The sequence below is a fragment of the Oreochromis niloticus genome, linkage group LG8 (assembly GCF_001858045.2).
Source record: "Oreochromis niloticus isolate F11D_XX linkage group LG8, O_niloticus_UMD_NMBU, whole genome shotgun sequence".
NCBI lineage: Eukaryota > Metazoa > Chordata > Actinopteri > Cichliformes > Cichlidae > Oreochromis > Oreochromis niloticus.
Window position 1 is genome coordinate 6,760,864 of NC_031973.2, and position 20,799 is coordinate 6,781,662.

At 38.7% G+C, this 20,799-nt stretch overlaps 1 protein-coding gene and 1 non-coding gene across 2 annotated transcripts; one reads left to right on the plus strand and one right to left on the minus strand.

The window, feature by feature from the left end:
* The first annotated feature begins 1,981 nt into the window (after positions 1-1,981).
* On the plus strand, positions 1,982-19,448 carry LOC100710248 (plexin domain-containing protein 1). Its single transcript, XM_003448675.5, has 13 exons — positions 1,982-2,584; positions 10,197-10,357; positions 13,494-13,637; positions 13,723-13,792; positions 13,920-14,042; positions 14,128-14,246; positions 14,379-14,478; positions 15,768-15,863; positions 15,956-16,037; positions 16,106-16,166; positions 16,252-16,369; positions 17,794-17,951; positions 18,699-19,448. Exons 1-13 carry the CDS (start codon positions 2,509-2,511, stop codon positions 18,822-18,824), a joined length of 1,434 nt encoding a protein of 477 aa, XP_003448723.1. The 5' UTR covers positions 1,982-2,508; the 3' UTR covers positions 18,825-19,448.
* An 880-nt stretch (positions 19,449-20,328) lies between these two features.
* On the minus strand, positions 20,329-20,400 carry trnac-gca (transfer RNA cysteine (anticodon GCA)). The gene has a single exon. It is a non-coding gene; the product is annotated as a tRNA-Cys (tRNA).
* Positions 20,401-20,799: the final 399 nt, after the last annotated feature.

Consider the following 20,799-nt stretch of genomic DNA (forward strand, 5'->3'; position numbering starts at 1 on the left):
ATGGGCCAGATGGATGGGCCCGTGGCTGGATTGGTAAAGGGCAGAGAGCTCCAGTCCGACTCAGATGCCAGCAAGGTGGAGGTGGAGTACTGGTTTGGGCTGGTATCATCAAAGATGAGCTTGTGGGGCCTTTTCGGGTTGAGGATGGAGTCAAGCTCAACTCCCAGTCCTACTGCCAGTTTCTGGAAGACACCTTCTTCAAGCAGTGGTACAGGAAGAAGTCTGCATCCTTCAAGAAAAACATGATTTTCATGCAGGACAATGCTCCATCACATGCGTCCAAGTACTCCACAGCGTGGCTGGCAAGAAAGGGTATAAAAGAAGAAAAACTAATGACATGGCCTCCTTGTTCACCTGATCTGAACCCCATTGAGAACCTGTGGTCCATCATCAAATGTGAGATTTACAAGGAGGGAAAACAGTACACCTCTCTGAACAGTGTCTGGGAGGCTGTGGTTGCTGCTGCATGCAATGTTGATGGTGAACAGATCAAAACACTGACAGAATCCATGGATGGCAGGCTTTTGAGTGTCCTTGCAAAGAAAGGTGGCTATATTGGTCGCTGATTTGTTTTTGTTTTGTTTTTGAATGTCAGAAATGTATATTTGTGAATATGGAGATGTTATATTGGTTTCACTGGTAAAAATAAATAATTGAAATGGGTATATATTTGTTTTTTGTTAAGTTGCCTAATAATTATGCACAGTAATAGTCACCTGCACACACAGATATCCCCCTAAAATAGCTAAAACTAAAAACAAACTAAAAACTACTTCCAAAAACATTCAGCTTTGATATTAATGAGTTTTTTGGGTTCATTGAGAACATGGTTGTTGTTCAATAATAAAATTATTCCTCAAAAATACAACTTGCCTAATAATTCTGCACTCCCTGTATGTTACTAGTTCTGCTTTTCTGTCTGGCTTCCTCTATGTATTAATATGCTTGTATAGCTCTACACTAACTTCCTGTTTTTCAGTCTGGCTGAGCACTTAGTTTGTGAGTCAAAAATGGCCTTGCTTTACAAGCCTTTATTATTAAAATACATAATATAATCAGAAAATAAGCACTAAGAATATATGTTTATTCCTTAACAATACACACATACATCCATCCACCAGTTAAATCCAAAATTTTAGGACTGCCCAACCCTAGGTTTGAGTCATATCATCGATTCTCAGTGCCTGACTGCAGCACGTATCATAACAGCAATTCTTCTACACAAATAAAGAAGTTACTAAACTACACACAAGGTTAACACCTAAGTTGTGTGCTTGTCAGTTTTTATTTGCAATATTTGCTTAATTACCTACTTACAGCGCCGACACCAGTCTTCACTTCAGTCACCCCTCCTGAAGTGGCCCATAGTTCTGAGAGGGTTTTATGAGAGACATATTAGGCATCTAGTGTGAACACAGGAAAAGCTCTGATGAAATCCAGCAATCCAATAGATAAGATGGAAGATTTCATCATGGAGCTGTAGCCAAGAAGTCTACAGCAACTGTGTGATGCTATCATGGACCAAAATGTCTGAGGAATTTTTCCAGCTCCTTGTTGAATTCTTTCCACGAAAACTTAAGATAGTCCTGAAGACCAAACTACCAATCTGTACCTAATGAAATGGTCAGAGACTTATATTGCACTCCTAGAGGGAAAAGAAACTGGTAAATAAAAATGGTCACCATAGCACCGCTATCAACAACACCTAAATAATTCCAGGTTCTTCTTTTTCAAGTGTTGGACACAAAACATATTTACCTTATCAAATAATCTTCTACTACCAAGAGTAGAAAAACGGTTATTTTCAAACCTTTCAATTAAAAATGTGCATTATCTCTGTAACAGACTACAGAGGAAGTTCTTCTCAAAATGCCAACCATTTAACTACCAGATTTGTTTTGGTTCAGCTTGCTTCCACATGGGGGAGACATGCTCCTCCCATCTCCAACACCCCCTTTTTTTTTACTGTGGAAGGAAAGGAAAAAAATGTAGAAATACATAAATATTTCCTCTTTTTGGGAAGTCTTCTAAAAATCCAGAGCTCTGTTTTGGAGAAAACAGAAAAACACAAGAGAGACAGACAGACGTCCAGAGGGGAGGAAGTGAGACAACCGAGTGAAGAGCTAATTCAAAGATAGAAATGTGACTGAAGGAAGAGCACAGAGAAAACACATCTCTTCACTCTGCAACACTTCAGCTGTTTATCATCTCTCCTGCTGCCATGGACCGATCATCTGAGACAGTATACTGAGGGGCAAACAAGGGCAAAAAAAGCAGAGAATAGAGACAGACGGAGGAGGGAGAAAAGCAGTAAAACTTGGCTGAAGTGAGAAAACAGCAGTTGTGTGGGTGAGCAGAGGCGAAGAGACAGAGACGAAAGGTGGGGGAGTGGAGGAGTGAGGCGCCCCATTCCTCTACACAAAGTGAGAGGGGAAACTGGGGAAAAGAAGAAGAAGAAGAGAAGAAGTGATCAAGAGAAGGGGAAGGAAGGAGAAGAGTCAGCCGGACATGGGGCTTTGTGCTGTTCTCCTCATCTGTCTCTCCCAGGCTGAGCTAGGCAGAGTCTGGGCTCAAGAGCATGAAGGTAAGCCCCCTTTCTTTAACGTCAACACCCAATGCACTACAGATCTACAAACAACACCACCATTACGACTACCTTTCTGCACAACTGTCAAGTTTTGTCCAGTGCTGAACAAAACAGCTTCTAAAAATCTCAGTTAAAGTTAATATCACACACACACACCTGAATTTGTAGTCACTAACTATGGAAGGCTTAAAATGCTTTTTTGGCACTTTTTATGGCGTGTCTATGGATACGTGCATGTGTGAAGTTAACTGGTCTCGTGGTAGTTCTCACTGTCAGTCACAGGAAGCACATAAAAGATGGTGTACGAGTCTGGATTTTTATTTTCTCTCTCTCTTCATGATGCTATTCCAAAACCTCTGTATTTGCAGTTTGAAGGGGGAAAAATAAATGTCTGGGGTTAATTTGCTTTAATAATACTGATGCTGTAAATAAGAATTCTGGATTTTAACAAATAAATATTTGAGGTTTTAAGATTCATTTCCAAAGTAAAAGATGAAAGTCAGTCAGTGAGAACAGCATCTGAGCTATTTGGAAAGTTTCATCTCAGACCGTGTTTCATCACCTGCTCTGTGCATTTCCTGTATATGGATCCTCTGCCATCCTATCTGTAGGTGTGTTGGTGCGTGTGTGCATGTATGTATTTTTGTTCTCCTTGGAGATATATTATTTTTAGCCAGCCCCCGTTCTTCCGCTGCTCCTCCTCCTCCTCCGACAATCAGCAGTGCTCTAGTTTCTCTGGCCTCTCCTGTGGTCCCAGTTCCTCTGATCAGGGGCCTAGCTCTGCAGAGGACAACCAGACATAAAGAGAGACAGATCTCCTCTAATATATGGTCACACGAAGTCCAGCACAATGTCCAGCACGATGTCCAGGCTCATCTTTCCCATCAAACACTCCCAAACCAGTGATCCAGGTCATTTTATTAGTCTCCCTCATAAAGATGGATCCCTATTTTGGGCCCTGTAAACTCAGACGTTTTTAGATTAGTATTCTGTTGCAACAGAAAGTAGAACAGCTTTAAACTAAAAAGGAAGTGCTTGAAGCTTGGTAATTAAATGACTACACGCTCAATCGCTTATCCAAAGGAACGCCTGACTGCAGATGATGCCAAATCTCTTTTACAGAGCAGATAATAATCCAGCAGAGTTGATTAAAAAGACTACATGGCTGTCCCCACGTTCTCAAAGGTCAGGACCATCAAGGCTGTTTACACATCCGCAAATTTCGGTGTAAAAGTTTCACAGAAGTTAAACGCCAAATAAAAGTTCTGTGTGCATTTTATAAATGCTGATATATCCATGTATATGTTGCTTTTATAAGCAGGATATCATCATATTATATCAAATCTGTCTGAAAAATGTTAATGAGTTTGTGCAAAAGCAGGCAACACTGTAACTATGGGTCTATAAAGATGCTAGTTGCTAACATGCAATGACAGTGCTAACAGTATTTAGCAGTCATTATCCCTAGCATGTTAGCATGCTAACTTTTGCCATTTAGTCTTAAACACAAACAACGTGTGGCCCAGGTATCTGGGCTAAAAGCAGTAGATAAGAAGCCCAAGTTTATCCACTAATCATCTTCATGTTAGCTGAACCAAATTTCCACAACAACCAATCCAACTAGAACCTAATGGAAGAAGCACAGTATAGGTTTGTGGCACAACCACCTATGTTCAAGGTGGAGAGGAAAATAGTCTGACTTTGGGGTCTTGATGGCTTTGATGATGCTGATAAAGGTCAAAAGCTAAAACACATCACTCAAACAATAATGTAGTGTCAGAGCTTAAAAATCTTGAGGCAACAGGGAGGTTGTAGCTAAAAAGTGCCTTTGCTACAAGACCTCTGTTGGTCAACAGAAGACAGCAACCTTTGTATGTGGTGCTGGATCCACTTGTGGATATAATGTGAGCCTCACTATATCTGCATTCCAGTTCCTCAATGTGATAACATCCTCAATGTGATACTACACAATAAGATACACCAACTGCACAAGCCTCTTTCAGGCAGACAATAGGAACAGATACGGTAAACAAGTATGCTCCCAGGTTCAAGAGTGATAAAAAGGGAGTAGAGCCTAATGTTGGTTTTAATCAAAATAAAACAATACATAAATAAATTGCACAAGGACAATGCAGAATAAGCTATTTGACAACATAAGAATGAGGCATATCTTAAGCATTGGTTGGGAAAGAGCCTTTCTCGTGTGTGACTTGTGAAACTAGCAAGATGTAAGCATGCAGGCTGTAGTCATCAACAACCAGTTTTCTGAGCTGCAAAACAACATATTAGATTAAACAGTCATGCACTTCTAAAGTTGTGCGATAAGCTCCCTGGCTTGAAATCTAAACTATAATCACAATGATCCTTAATGACAAAGTAGCTTTAATTTATATATATGTACAAGTAATCACTATAAGGGACAGGATCTGTGTTACCTCTATGGTTTCCATTTGTAGTCCAAGTTCCTAATGACCAATCATGTTTGAGCAGATTCTGGTTGCGTACAGGCAAACAATCTGCGCTAAGAGCCAAACAGACATTAGCCAAAGTATATATTTTTTTAAACCTGACGAGAATTTAGCTTTTTCTTAGCTGAAAAGTTTCTGCATAACAAACAGTGAATAGAGGACGGAGGACAAAGTTTTGGCCCGGATATCGCCTGAACACTCCGGAAACCTCCAAAAATTGGCAATGGACTCCAGAAGCGAGGGTTACCAGATGTCCCACTTTATATGGGAATGCACAGCATATTTGTCCCTTGTCCCGCCGTTCCACATATTGAGACAATGTCTCACATTTTGATTGGAACTAGTTTACAAAGTGAACACATGTGGGTCTCACAAGAAACACATGGCTCAAAAAGAGATTCGCTGACCTACTGCAACCCAAAGATCATTAGGCGGGAGAACAGCAGCTGAAATAATATTTAAAGTTTTTAACAGTATTTACAACAGAAAAAGGGAATGCACAGATGTATAAAGACTATAAATATACATTGTGGCTTTCATTTATGTTAATAATAAGTTGTGGAAAATTGCTTTCAAATACAAAACAGCATTTTCCAATAGATGGTCATTGCTAAATCATTAATTTAAACTTTTGTTTATTTATTAAGTTAGATGTTAAAATGTGAGACTACCTCTTAGCTCCATGTGGTTAACATATGCCTTGTGTAGATGGATTTGCACTATTAAGAGTTTTAATCTGACAGGCTGCACTGATCATTTCACAGGGCAGAACATAATTGTCCTCTGAAGTCATTTCTTGGTTGCTACTGCACATTTCTTACTAAGGTAATCTCAGATTTATGACTATAAATATTAAAGCACTAAATAAACAGTTAACTACAACTGGCCAAGCACATCTGCAAACTCAAATCATATGTCATCTGGACTGAAAATGAAAGATCTGTTCAAAAACATAAACAACTTTGTCTGTTACATTGAAGGGTCAGAGTTCAGAAACAAAGAGTTTCTGAACTCTGACCCTTGTGAATTTGTGCACATTAATCTAAACACCACATTTTTCAGGTCTTTATCATTCCAGCTGCTAGTGTTTGCGATTGTGTGTTATGGTTACTGCTGTTCTGAGGATAAGGTGCCAAATAGGGTCCTCCCACGCTACAAGCTCCAGGCTGGTTTTAACGCAGATCACCCTTTTAAAATCCAAACATAATAAAACCACTGCACTGAACTATACTGAGTCGACAAGCGATGACCTCGTCTTGTGATTATTGTTCCATTAATGATTCTTTACCCAAAAGACCGCAGGTGCTTTGCTAATCCCTGTCCTGACAAAGCACGTAATACTGTGTCTCATTTCCACCACTAGAAAAGACTGATAGGGTCAAGACTTTGATTGTATCTTGAGATTTAATCTGCTCTCGTGTGCTGTGTTTGGACAGTGCACAATAGTTCACTCTCTTCAGTGTGTCTGTCTCTGGAGCAAAGATGTTGGCCTTTTGTTCTCTGTTGATGGGCCTGCAGATAATTCTCTTTCCCCTTCATTGACCAAGTACATGCCCTCGATGTATTCCCGCCTGTACTCAAACTTCAAAGTGTTGCACATTTACCCAGGAAAATATTGTTTTCAGAAGAAATGTATTTTTCGCCCATGGACACAATCCATCCGAACAGACTGAAAGGCCATTTAGCTTTTGTCTCGGTTTAGGAACGTGGCTCTAGTTTTTGTAGCGCCTTCAAAAAATACTTTCATACAGAAGAAAATATAACCTGTTGTGTTTCTTAGATATCTGTCTTTGACAACAGATGATGAGGTAAATTATAAGGATAAATAAAAGGTTTGTGTGTTTATATTGTTATTATATTATAGCTTTGCATTTTCATATTTATAAAGTAAAAAAATAGAGCAAAAAATGAGAGAAATGGGAAATAGGAGTGTGGAACATGGTACTGGCATGAATGAATACAGTCCGTGTATCAATAGAGCAATGTATATGGTTCATCAGGCTGTGTCCTAGTTTGACAACACCCACTAGATTTGTGGCGGATGCTGCAATGCAGACACATGTGAAGGTACAGTGGACACCGCTGCCATGCAGGTGCCATCTCCTCAAAATAGCAAGCATTTGTTAAGGGATTTAATGTTTCTTAATCAAGTCAACAGACTTGGCACAGAAATAAGGATTTTCTGCTGTTAGATGTGTGAGGTTGGCTAAAAAAGCTGAAAATCTGACATCCTGCAGATGCATAGATGTAAATTCAAAGGACTGTCAGAATGTGTTTCATGCCTTTGATTTTATTTAGCAGTAACATCAGAGGGCATATTTGCAGTGAAGCCACTGACTATTCACCCGTACATCTGTCACATCTGTCGCGTCAACAATTAGAGCATTTGGCCTTGTTCCAGATTCATCAGCATGTTTTTTTTCTGCACCAGTTTGCACATTCCCAGTGCAGGGTCCACATGCACATGTGTCTGCCAGACATGATGCTACTGAGGCCTGTCTTAAGTCCAGGTCCTTATGCAAAGCCCAGCACACTTTTGAACTTTTTTTTAGCGCCCCTTTTTGTGTTGGAAGTTCATCCAGCCCCACATGCAGACAGTTAGATAAGGTTAACGATGTTCCAGGAAAGAAAACATGAACACTTAGATATTTGCTTCACAGATCTTCCAAGTGACCTATAAATTGTAAAGGTGGCAGGAAAAAGTAAGTATAGTCACGGTCTATTAGACTGTAGCCTAAACTGCGCTAACTTGTGTGCAGCCCCTGAGCTCCCCTTTTCAGTTTTCCTGCTCCTCAAAGCTCCTCATTGTTTCACTCTGCTGTTTGACGCCTCCTCAGCTGTTTAGTGATGATGATGATGATGAGTGCCAATCTGACCCAGTTAGGAGCCTTTTGTTCTGCAGCAGTGAAATTAGCTTCCACCGCACCATAATCAAACAAGATTCCTCATTAGCACAATCTCCCCCGAGTGTGTAATAACCTCTCTTTTTCACTTGTCCTATTTTGTCTCTCAAGACTTTTTAATTTGATATAATTCTTAATTTAGAAAAATTAAAATTTTATATATATTTATTTCATGCACTCTCTGTTCATGTGGTATCAGGTATAACTTTGTGGAGTGCATGTTTTTTGAATCAGCAAAACAATCAAAATACAGGCAGTTAATTTTGGGCTTTAAAACTGGACAGGAAATTTTTGGTGTTGAAGCCACAAATTTATATATATATAATTTTTTTTTATAAAACTAAGTTTAACTATATTAGGTGCACAAAAAGTATAAGGTCGTAGCCACCATGACACATTGGCTTGTGAAGTCCGATTATGACCTGAGTCGACATTTCTTTGTTTTGAAAGTGTTTTGAAGTTGTACGCCAAGGCGCTAGATAATCCTTCTTTCTGACACATAGAAACCAAAGTTTACAAAATGGACTTTTATTTTATTTTATTTTATTCAGTATGACACAAAATGAGCGACTGAGCCCATAAACTCATCAGCAAAGTGTTTACAGAGGCCTGGGACGAGGGCCACTTTCTCTTCTTTTTGCAACCACATGTATTTCCCCCTGGTGATCGTTAAAAAGAATGCCATTTTAAGATACATTGACCCAGGAACTACATCCATCTTTTTCAGTCTTTATGATTAGGTGTGAGTTAGTCATAAATATTCATTGTAGTTTTTGTAATAATATATAGTCTATATAAAAGATGGCAAGCAATGTCAACGCAGAAGTGCCTTAAAGCAGCTTTTCCCCCCTAATTGCCAGCAGAAGTTGACTCCACTGGTCACAACATGAAGTCTGATTGTATAGATGACTGTGAAAAAATTACTGGTAAAATTACTAATAGTTAATTAACTGCCTGTGTTAAGAAACTGGTAGGTTACAAAGCTATGCAGCAGCGATTTGCTTTCCTGCCAATCTCACTTTCAAGCACAGAGACGTTAGCAAGTCCAGCCTTTGATCTTAGGTCATCTTAGGATCACAGTCAAAGTTTTCAGTTCATACCAGAGCTGTAGTAAGGGGTCATGGTTGGGGTTTTGTGCAGTTCTTCAACAACAAACTGTGAAAACCATTTTTTATAGGCCTATTTTTTTGTGCACAGGCCTTTCATGTTAGATGACACAGGAGAGGAATACAAACTACTGCTAAACTAATGATCTGGCATTAACATTTTAATCAGAACAAACTGTCAATCCAATAAAACCGCTCCAGACTAAAGGGAGGGGGGGTTATCCACATAATTTTGGCCATAACTTCGAGACGGGGTTCATCTTTCTCGCACTAAAGGGAATGTTCATAACATGCTGTTAATTAATAGCTCAGTTCAGTGAACTAACAGCTCAGAACCAGACAGCAAAGGGAATTTAATCCCTCTGTTTCAGAGGGAATAATGAGCTCTTAACCCTGTCGAACTATCAGTCAGTTCTGCTGATTTTGCAACTGCCAACTGAAAATGTGGACAGTGAGTCATAGATCGGTTGAAAAAAACATAAACAGCCATCTATGATCTGTTAAGCAGATGTCACGAAAACCCACACAAATGTAGGTGGTCAGTGGAGATGTGAATGCTCTAAAAAGATGCACACACAGACAAACCCCCACAATCCTTTTGTACAGACATAGGAATTATTTGACCAAAGAACAATGTTGGCACCACATGATTAAAAAGGAATCATGACCCTATTTCTGCTTGACAGATGTACAGAAAATCTACAGTGTTGTTTGTGCTGATCTTATTTCTGTCTCTATGTGAGTTATTGCTCCATGACCTCTAAACATGGATTTAATTTTCTTTAGATATGTATGCCTGTTAATGATCCAGATTATGGTAACCAATAAAGAACAGGTGTGACCACAGAGTATAAAGTCAAAGTCATTATAATGTCTATAAAAACTACATTTTATGAGACAGTTTTCACAGATTTTGAGAGATAATTACATTATCTTGTTTTTCTTCAAAGTAATTGTGATTTAGTAAGCAAGTCTGTGCCTTTTGGTTGTTGAACTCTTATGCCTCAAATTGATGGTTAACAACAGGTGAGAGATTATGTGGTGAGAGTATTTATTCATGGATTAAATTCTCAAGAAATACATCATCGTGAATGAATCTGCATGTGTGTGCTGCTGCCTTGTGTTGTTCTAGATGCACGGAGTGGGACTGCTTTGGAAGATCTGTCCAGTTTTCACAGAACCAGGAGAGACCAGCAGACCCCACACAAACACAGGGAAGCCCGCAGCTCACAGGCTGAAGGAGGAGGGGGAGTCACTATCAGTCCCCTGCCTGACAACATGACTCGCATAGTGGTGAGATGCAACGACTGATCCATGGCCTTAGATTACGATAGTGGCCGTAAGAAAATCAACTATTTGAATATGGCCTGAATTATGTTCATAGAAATGACGCTCCCATTTCTCTTTTACTAACAACATGTACAGTAAATATCAAGTTTAATGTAAGCTCTAAAATAATGACATCATGCCTATGCTTGAAGCTAAAGCTACACAGCTGTTCCTTAAACCTTCAATCTCTCTAATGGCCAGCAGGGGGCATCTGCTCTGGTTGTAAAAAGTAGTCCCTCTGTATAGATGGCCATAAGAAAGTGAGCCTTATATCGATCGATTTCATACCAAAGTAAACACTTTCCTAATGTCTTTACAGTCTTCATAGTTCAGCTTAAATGGCCAACTCTTTTTCAATTGAAAATAATGTTCATTTAGGAAATTATGGTCCTATTTAGAATAAAACAGACGCTTTTGGGTTGGCATACCTTCTGTAAGACTGCAATGGCCAAAACCGCCAACAGTTTCTTATCGAGCTACCTTTAGCAGTCATAACTCAAAGTTGGTATGAGGTATTCTGAGCAGATAGGCTGTGTTTGGTTTTTTGCAAACATGGCACTGTGCATTATAGCCAAACATCTCCAATTTGGTTTTATGTTTCCAAGGGGCACTTAGGATTGCAACTGTGTAAACCTTAGCATGCTGTTATGTTCTTTCTAGAGAGAAGAGCAGTCCAAACAACCCATATTATTCAGCCATTTTCTAACTGTACTGTCTTGAACTTTAAAAGTTCTACAGAGGAAGTGTCTACAGAGTCAGTTTTGTTGCTAAATTTGTATGTTGAGACTGCGTCACTGCATGTGGCTTCAAAATGTGCTTTCTGTATTGTATTATCTAACTCTACTAAAATTATGCTAAAGTTAGCCTAAACTACAGAATACTTCCTTAAAGAATGGAGGGCTCATGTTGTAGAAAACTGTACAGCCACAGAGCTACAACCAGTAAGAGCAGCAGAAAAACTGCCCCAAAAAACTGTGACCAGTGAGAATGAGGTCAACACAGCTGTGCAAGTCATTGTCAGCTGAATTACAGAAATAAGAATTCTTATATCTTTTGGTTCTGCAAGAAAAAGGGCATTAATAGCTGCCAACTTAAAATTACATTAGCTTGAGGGATAAATATCCCCTACTTATTTTAGGAAAACTAAACCATCCATTACACCAAAGCCAAAGAATCTTTAGCGTCAATAAATATAGTGATGTTTATATGGTTATTATAATGTTTAACCCAAGAAAAGAGTTACTTTCACAAGAACTGCAGAATTAACCTAACCATAGGGTGGGGTGGGGTATCACAGGTTGGTGTGTTGATCCTTAAATGTCCAACATGATAACCCAATGGTCAGGTTAATACTTTTTAATATAGCTTATTGTTATCTGTGTATGAAAATATGAAGAGATAAATGTGAGGCAAACTGTAACTGTAAATGGCTTTGGTAATAATATTGTGCTGACAAGTCAAGTAGCTACTGCCAAGCCAGAAAAAATAAAGTTTAGTCAAAGGTAAAGCCTGTAGCACATCAGTGTCCTGTGCCATTTTCCAGTCATTATTTCAGAAGTGTGTGTCTGCGTGTGTGCGTTTTTAGTGCATGGGATGAGGTTTTATGAGTGTCTTACCTCCTAGACTCATCTTTCACTTCAATCAGCCTCAGTAAAATTCAATCCAAATAAATTGTGTTGTACGTTTTTTTGTTTTTTTTCTTCCTCTCCCTACAATTCAAATTGAAAACAGACCACATACTTGTGTTGCCAGCTTACAGTGTTTGTTTAAGCATGGCTGCGCACGAGTATGTGCATGTGTGTGTGACTCACTTGGATGGGATCACAAGTAACCCTGTTATAATGCTGCTGCTGCTTTTTTAGGGGGAGGCCTGATCTCAATTTCCAAAACCCTCCATCTCCTGTCCAATCAGAGTCACTTCAATAAGTCAGTCAGCTGTGAGGGAAAATAAATGATTATTCTCCTCACCTAGAATCCCCCTAGAAAATACAGGCTGGTGTCAGGCAGTGGAGATGGAAGAAAAAAAGTGGGTCACTTGCTGTAAATGGAGCAGCCGGAGAGGTTGTGAGAGCGCTGCATTTAACTGCTCCACTTTCTGAGCCCACACTAAACCCCAGAACCATTGCTCTCTGTCACCTTCAACTGTGCTATACATTAATAATGCCATCAAGACTGGAGATCTGTATGAAGACACAAGTGCTTGTTGTCAAAGCCAATGTGTAAACAGCTCCATCAAGTGGCGCTATATGGGCAGAACGGAAGGGAAAAATCCCTGCATGACTCATTGAGGTTTATCCCAGTTGTTTTGTCAAAATAAGACATTTTTGCTTTTTTCACATTATTTTTGAGCTGATCAACTAAATAGTGTTTTTTTTTTCAGTTCACTCTTACACTAACCTAAATATTTTTCACAAAAAAGAGGAAAAAAGGTAAGACTGTACTTTCATCTAATACCAGTTTGTACTACAAAATGGTGCAGCGAATAATTATAAGCTTTATTTAACTAAGTAAGCCATTAAGAGCACAGGAAATAGAGTAGCTTAAAACATATATATCAAAACTTTAACACTGGAAAATCTCAACAAACCAACTCACAAAATGCTGCCTCCTGTCGGTGAAAGTCAAGTTCTGAAGAAGGTAATTACAAAAAAGTACCTTGTACAAACACAAATGTAAAAACAATCTGTTTAGAACCATGATAAATGTATTGATTAGCTATTAGAAACTGGTACAACAGGATGCAAAAATCCCCAAAATCTTCATAAAGATGAGTTCTCTTTGATAAGGTTTCTTCTCAGAGATATGTAAAAGGGTAAGATGTTCTATTTTTTTCATTTGTTATTATTATAAGAAAATGCACGCAGCAATCCTTTAGACTACTAGTTTGAAATGTACATAAAACATGATTGAAAAACTACACATCTTTATTTTGGAGAGGCTAGAGTTACCAAAATGTATACATTTGGAATTATCCAGTCCTGTAGTAACTCATTGATTTCAATATAAATCAGTCTATTTCATAGTGAGACCTACTCTAAACTACCTCACCATGACTAATGTATTCCGGAAACTTGTCTAATGAGTGACCTCTTTCTCTCAGGAGGACTCCCAGAGGTACTACAGATGGCAGAGTTTTGGTCCAACAGACAGACAGATTGCAAACTTGTGGGTGGATATGGACAACCAGCACAAAAACCAAGTCAGAATTCATGGCATACTGTCCAACGCCCATCGACAGGCAGCGGTGAGATGAGCATTCACACATTAAAGCACTAATGTCTGATTTACAGACAGATTTAACCACATCTGACATTTCTTCTTATCCACAGAGAGTGGCACTCTCCTTTGATTTCCCCTTCTATGGGCACTACTTGAGACAAATTATTATAGCAACTGGAGGTAGGTCACATGCTGCAGCAGCATTTATCAACTCATCTCCTTCACTTTAAAGATGTGCTGTTCAACCACCAGGTAGAGGTGTTTAAACAATCTTTAACTGTTCACTTCTCTTAATGTTTCTCTTCAGGTTTCATCTACATGGGTGAAATAACTCATCGAATGCTAACTGCCACCCAGTATGTTGCTCCCCTCATGGCCAACTTTGACCCTAGCTTTTCTAAAAATTCAACAGTGAGGTACTTGGATAATGGTAGGTAAAGGTTCCTCTATGAAGTCTCTAGAGTTTGGGAGCTCCTGGGTATCTCTGACTGCCCTTTGTATACTGCTTTGCCCAGGTAATTTATTTGTCGTGCAGTGGGACAAAGTGCGGTTAAAGGACCGAGAGGCAGCGGGGCCTTTTACTTTCCAGGCAGCGCTCCACAAAAATGGAACAATTGTTTTCAACTACAAAGATGTAAGTTGTGTTTTTTTTAATCAGATGTAGCAAAAATATAATTCCACCACTTCAATATATTGTAAAAAACACAGCTCAGCTTGAATGTCAGGTTTACAAGTGTCACAACAAACTCTGCTGTTCTTTTTGGAGATCCCATTGCCAGTGGAGGAAATAAATTCTACTGAGCATCCGCTGAAAGTTGGACTGTCTGACGCTTTCATGGGATACCTCCCTACATCACAGCCGTCAGGTCAGTTCCTTTAAAATGAAAAAAGAGATGCTTCTTCTATTGTTAATTTATATTAATTATTCATATTTTGGTAAATTATTAAGCCAGTTAACTGTGGGGTCTAATATGTTTCGAGGGGTACGCAATAAGACATCCTCACAAACCAGTGCAGTTTTTCAGAAAATGAGAAAGCTATATGTAAGCTACATCAGAGTAAACTGACCAACCAAGTGACCAGAGGACATTGTGCACAGGTGTGTGGATGTTAACCTGCAAGGAAAGAAGGCTGATGACTTTAGCCCTGATTGGAAACCTAATCTGACATTGTGGTTTCACAAGGTTTTGGATAATGGTTACTAACGACCATTAGATAAACACAGATTTTTTTCTTCTGCTTTTCTGAGCATTTCTGAGCATTTTCAAACTTTTATAAAAACTGACTAGTTTGATTTTTCTTCTAGCTAACAAATTAACGATTAGAAACATGCCTAGTGAAAGTCACATTGCTGCCATAAAGAAAAAAAGTCAAATAAATATTGCATTATTACAATAAAAATGGATAGTAAATACATTTTCAAAAAAATACACAACAACAAATTTCTGTACAGAAATTCCAAGTTACATTTACTGTTAATAGTTAAAGCTTTATATTAGAGCCAGTTAGCCTGGTCTGAAGTAAAGTATAATATCAATTTCTTCAATTTCTTTAAGAGTGCTGTAAAAATAAATAAATAGTTCAACACCATTCCTTACTTTTCTACAAGACAAAGTCCATCTTTAGACTCGTATACATCTCAAAAGTCCTTTTTCATGTTGTCAGAATATAAACGGTACTTGAACTCAGATATCGCATCTCGTGCCAAGATCAGCACTACATTTTGCAGTTTGTGATCTGAGTTCTTTACCCTCCACCTCCTCGCCTAATTTCATGAAATTTGGACCGACATTCCCAGTTATCATCTCAAAGTCTCTTCCTATTAAAATGGGGTGCTTCCCATTGTCATCAGGTGGTACTCGCTCTAGTACTGTAGGATCATTATCCTCTAATACAAAGCTCTTTGAGATGACTGTTGTTGTGAACGGGTGCTATTTGGACAAATCAAATAGCGAATAATCAATCAAATCTCAGCTCTCACCCTGGCAGAGGAGTAAAAGCGGAAACTAAATGCTTTCCATCACAAGTAGTTCATTTTGAGCAGGAGTTATTCCCCTCTCAGAAACATGGAGCACAGACTTCTTTTTAAGTTTTCACATGAGACTTAATACGGAAGAAAGACTTGTAGGCTGATATTTAATTTTTGTTTTGATAGAGGCAAAGCGGCGTAATATCTATGAGTATCATCGTGTTGCCATTGACACCACAAAGATTGTGAGCGGATCAGCTTTTGAGTTCACACCTCTGCCCAGTAAGTCCTGTTTCAAACTAGCTTTTGTGCGACAGCCTAGCCTCATTACTCACCTCTGTAACTGCGTAACGATGCAATTCCCGTTCCTCCAGCTTGTCTTCAACACACATCCTGTGATCTCTGCCTAACATCCAACTTGACAAGCGGCTGTGGCTGGTGCAACACACTTCAACGGTAAGACAAAGTTCAATTCTTGATGTTATGAGATTCTCGCCTTTTCTCACTTTGCTTTTCATTTCTAGATGTTCTGATGGTATAGACCGACATAGACAAGAGTGGCTGGATTACAACTGCCTTGAAGAGGTGAGACTCATTACCATATCACACAAGAGAGAGATGAGCAGCTTTGTTACTGATTCCTGAGTCATTCTTTTCGGCATTCACTCAGGCTAAAGGCATGTGTGAGGACTACAACACAGTTCTACCTGAAGCAACTATGAGCTCCTTTAATCACTCCTCTCCAGGTCCAACTGTTTCAGTGCTTGAAGAACAGCCTGTTACTAGGGGTGAGTTGGAAAATACAGTGCTGGTATGTCAGCAAAGACTCAGTCCTGCAACTGGTGAAGGATTAATGAAGGAATATTTATTTGTTTATTTTTTGGGATCATGCCAAATGTGACCCTTTGTGAATAGATTAAGGAGAAGCAGAATTACTAGTGGCTCTCTGACTTCTGAGCATCACAGAATTAAAGCTGAATTTCCATAGAGAGCATAAGCGTACAGGTACCAGCTGCACGACTCAATATACACAGGAGATAACTCTTAAATCTGTGTCAGATTTAAACTTCTACATCTTCACATTTTCAGAATGTAAAAAAAATAACAATAACAGAAAGCTTATCATAAAGCTAATCTCACTCTGACTATAAAATTTTGACTAATAATTGTTGATCTTACGTGTGTATTTATACATGAGATTTTGTATAGATCTTTTCAAAAGACACAGTTTATGTAAAATCAAATCTACCTAGGCAAATAGGAGTGCCTTTTGTTGCACTGGCTCGGACACTTTTTTTTAATGAACAACTAAATGTTACATTTGACAATACTAATCAGAAGACACCATAAGATCATTTGGAAATTATCCTACAGAAGTGTGTGAGCAGAAACTATGATTGCTAAAGCTTATAATCTAACCAGGGGTAGGCCACAGGGATCAGTTTTGGGACCACAATTATTCATACAATATGTTCAAAATTTTGGGCGGAGATTTTTGTCTTAGTTCATCTATATGTTTCTACTTATATATTTGTGTAAATTTTCTGATTAAGGAACCAATGACAAGGAGATTTTAAATCTCATGTATTGTATTATCCTAGTTAAATAAAGATTATATAAGTCTTAAACTCAACCTTAATGAAGTCCAGCAGAAAAGTAGTTAAATATTTGTTTTTCCATGTGGACTTTGGGAAGAGACTGAGGATTGTTTTTTAATGTTTTTCTGTGGATTTTCTGTGTATACAGATTTTTGGGAGATTTACTGTAAATACAAACAAGTGAACATGAATATTTTTTCTTTCTTGTTTTTTCAATCCACGCCTCACTTTCTGCTTCTAGGAGTTATGTTAATTTAATGTCAGTTCATTTATAAACTTATAGTAATTAAAAGCTTCATATAAGAATCCAGAAGCTATTTAAAGGCTTAAATATAATGTGGTAAACAAAGGACAGATCATTTTTACTTTACTCATGTCACACTGTACAACAGCAATGCTCTACAGATTTTCAGTAAAACTCCCTCTGCCTCTTATCGGACGGGCACTATGAATTAAAGTATTCCAAATTTTAAAAAGAAAATCGCCCCCACTTAGTTTTAGGAAGTTATAAGGATGGCCACAGAGTTTTCAAAAGAAAAGTCCATAGTGAGTTCCCTAGACATTTCTATATTTAGAACCGCTTTAACAGGAGCAACAATCTTCCTTCCTTTCAGATATACAGACAAGCCCTCCAAACAACGGGATGACAGAGAACACGGCCATCATCGCAGGCGTTGTGGCTGCTCTAGTTCTGCTTGTAGCTCTCACCTTACTGGCTGTTTACTACATCAACACACACCCCACAGTGGCTCCACCATTCTACCTCATGCAGGTCAGAAAAACAACATCCAGCTCTCATTCCCTCTGCAGTAGGGATGGTCACCAACTTTAACTTTTATTTAAAATATAGAGGACCTTTTCTTGTCTTAAAATATATGTTTTTCCTTAATTTTACTTTGAGCTGGTGCGCTGTAATATACTGCTATGGTCAGATGGTGGTGGTAATGCACATTGAAGCTGTTTTAAGCCACTATTGAAATACATCGCGGATGCTGGTATTAAAAGGCATGTAGATTTAAGGCACTTTTGCATTGGCTTCACTTTTCAAACCTGGAAGTTATGTCCATCTTTTATAAAGTCTATATAACTACCAGACTTCAGGCAGGTTAAACGTGTAATCAGCATACTCTATCACTGGGTGACCAGTTTACTTCACAGGTCAATGAAATGACTGATTCACCTGATGAATGAGAAGTGAGTGATATCCATGTGTCTGCAAAAAGACTTGCAGAAGTCTGTAACAAAACAGCCCTGAACTCTGGAAACACTCTCCTGATGATCTTTAAGCTCCAATGAGCCAATGACTCAGTGGCTTCACAGTAAAACCCACCCTTGACTTGAAAACACTAACCTTTAAAATTCATAAAAGCACTTGCAGTAAAGTTTAGGGCATTTATGGATGTGGAATAGGCAGACTGCTGTGGCTACATTCATCTTTTATGCCGTCTATGGTTGAAGCCTGCATCTTCCCATTTGCCTGCTATGTGGTCTTTACCTACTACTGTTTCTCTGTCTGCAGCGACGCACCAATAACTACTGGCCCTCTATGAAGTTCCGCAATCAGGGCTGTCACTCCAGTTATGCTGAAGTCGAGCTCGGGGGCCATGAAAAGGAAGGCTTCATTGAAGCTGAGCAATGCTGCTAAGGGTCTAGGACTTGCAGGACTCAATCAGCAGAAGAGAGGACACCATCTTGAGGAAAACTGCGGTACTACAGGAGGATGAATATGGACATTCAGGCTGACCATCAACACAAGATGTCCTTACTCCAACCTTTGAGGCTGGACAGTGTTTACTGTAACTGCTCTTGTAGCTCTTGCCAGCTTTCTCTGTGTCTTTTGCTGTTTGCCATCACACAGAGGATTAGCCATATTATCTAAGGGTTGGAGGGTTTGAGAGGAAGACAGCAGTACGATGAGATGCAAATGTCCAAAAGCCAACGATGCAAGGGCCTGTCAGGGAATGAATTAAACTAGCCTTCATACTGCAAATCAATGTACCACTCAACTTTACTCTGTGTTTTTTGTTTTTATCCATTTTATGGAGTCACTTTTGTTTCATGAAACTTCTACGCGAGCAACGATGAGTTCATAAAATGTTATATCTATGTGGACTTCACTACAACAGATATTTAGCTTTATAGCTGATAGTGATTATAAAGAGGTATGTTGTTTGGATGAATTTTAGAGATGTGAAGTTATGAGAGTTTTCTTTGAACCTTTCTGTTTAAATGTCTTCTAATAAAAGCTGGTGACGAGTCTGGATTTTGATCTCATGGTCATAGTCTGGTGAGTGACGTGGAGTAACAAATCTATTTAGATGCTTTTCAATTTTTATAACTAAATGAATGAGCCTTAAAATTGAAGGAAACGGCATTAAAGATAATATTTGAGAAATACCTTATGTGGGCATTAATGCTTCATGTGCATCTAATTTTAAAAAATAAATTTACATTATAGCTTAAGCACAGCTGTAATAACAACTCAAAATGACTGCATGTATGGAATTCATTTTTTATGCAAATTTATTTTACAGCAAATGTATCTCTATTGCTCTGGAACAGCTGGGATGGATGGAAATTTATCTCCTTCCTTGCTCAAGTCCCATGATAGGTTGCAAAAATATAAGGTATTTAGGGCTGTGCATAGCATTGCCACAGGATGGCGCCATAACACAATACGAAATTCCACATGACAAGCGCAGCCATGGTGATCATTTATCATATTGAACTTAAAAAATGAAGGTGTGTACCGAGCACAGACAGATATTCCGATAGTTTTGCTAACATGCAGGCATATTAACCGCTTGCAACGTCTATAAATACTTGTAAACTTTGCAGATTAATAAGAAAAGAGATTTTCCACGCAACTAATGGTGACAAAATCAAAAAGTAAAGTAACAGCACACATTGGGACATGTAATTAATTTAGTGGTAAAACCCTCTGAAGAATTTCTTATAAATAAGGTGGAATATAGCATTTGAAGACGCGGTGGGAAACATAAAAGCGACAAAGAGACATACGGCAACACGTAGAGATTATGTTCGTTAAGTATGGAATAAACTTCATATATCACTATGCAATCGGTGTAGTTTTCTATTACATTTATTTATACGAACGCAACGACAAAAAGTCACCAAGGGAAGAAAAGAGGGGGCACCCGGATTTGAACCGGGGACCTCTTGATCTGCAGTCAAATGCTCTACCACTGAGCTATACCCCCGATGTACGAAACAGCCAAGTACTGGCTATATGAATATACCACATGTTCAGTACTGACATGCTGAATACATTGTAATAGTTGTTTCTTGCATTTACCAATAAATCCCAACATATATTATAATACACAGGTGTGTTTAGTCCGAAGTTTTCCGCTAACGTTAACAATGTAAACAAAATGGCAGACCTGGTTGTAATCGACCTTGTTTCCAGCAGAGGGCGTCAAATAAACAAAGTCGAACCGGATATTATCATGTCCCCACGCAGCAGCTGGAGATATCTATTTATCATTCACGTCATCAATAGCGTGAAAAATTGTCGTTGTTGTATAGATGTAGATATTTAGAGTTTACCGCGATAAATTTATGTTTAGAGTCGACCTTATTTATTTAAAAGCGTTATT

Coding starts and splice junctions, on each gene's coding strand:
- LOC100710248 (XM_003448675.5), top strand. CDS start 2,509: ATGGGGCTTTGTGCTGTTCTCCTCATCTGTCTCTCCCAGGCTGAGCTA. Junction 10,358..13,493: donor ACAACATGACTCGCATAGTG/GTGAGATGCAAC, acceptor TCTTTCTCTCAG/GAGGACTCCCAGAGGTACTA. Junction 16,370..17,793: donor AGAACAGCCTGTTACTAGGG/GTGAGTTGGAAA, acceptor CCTTCCTTTCAG/ATATACAGACAAGCCCTCCA.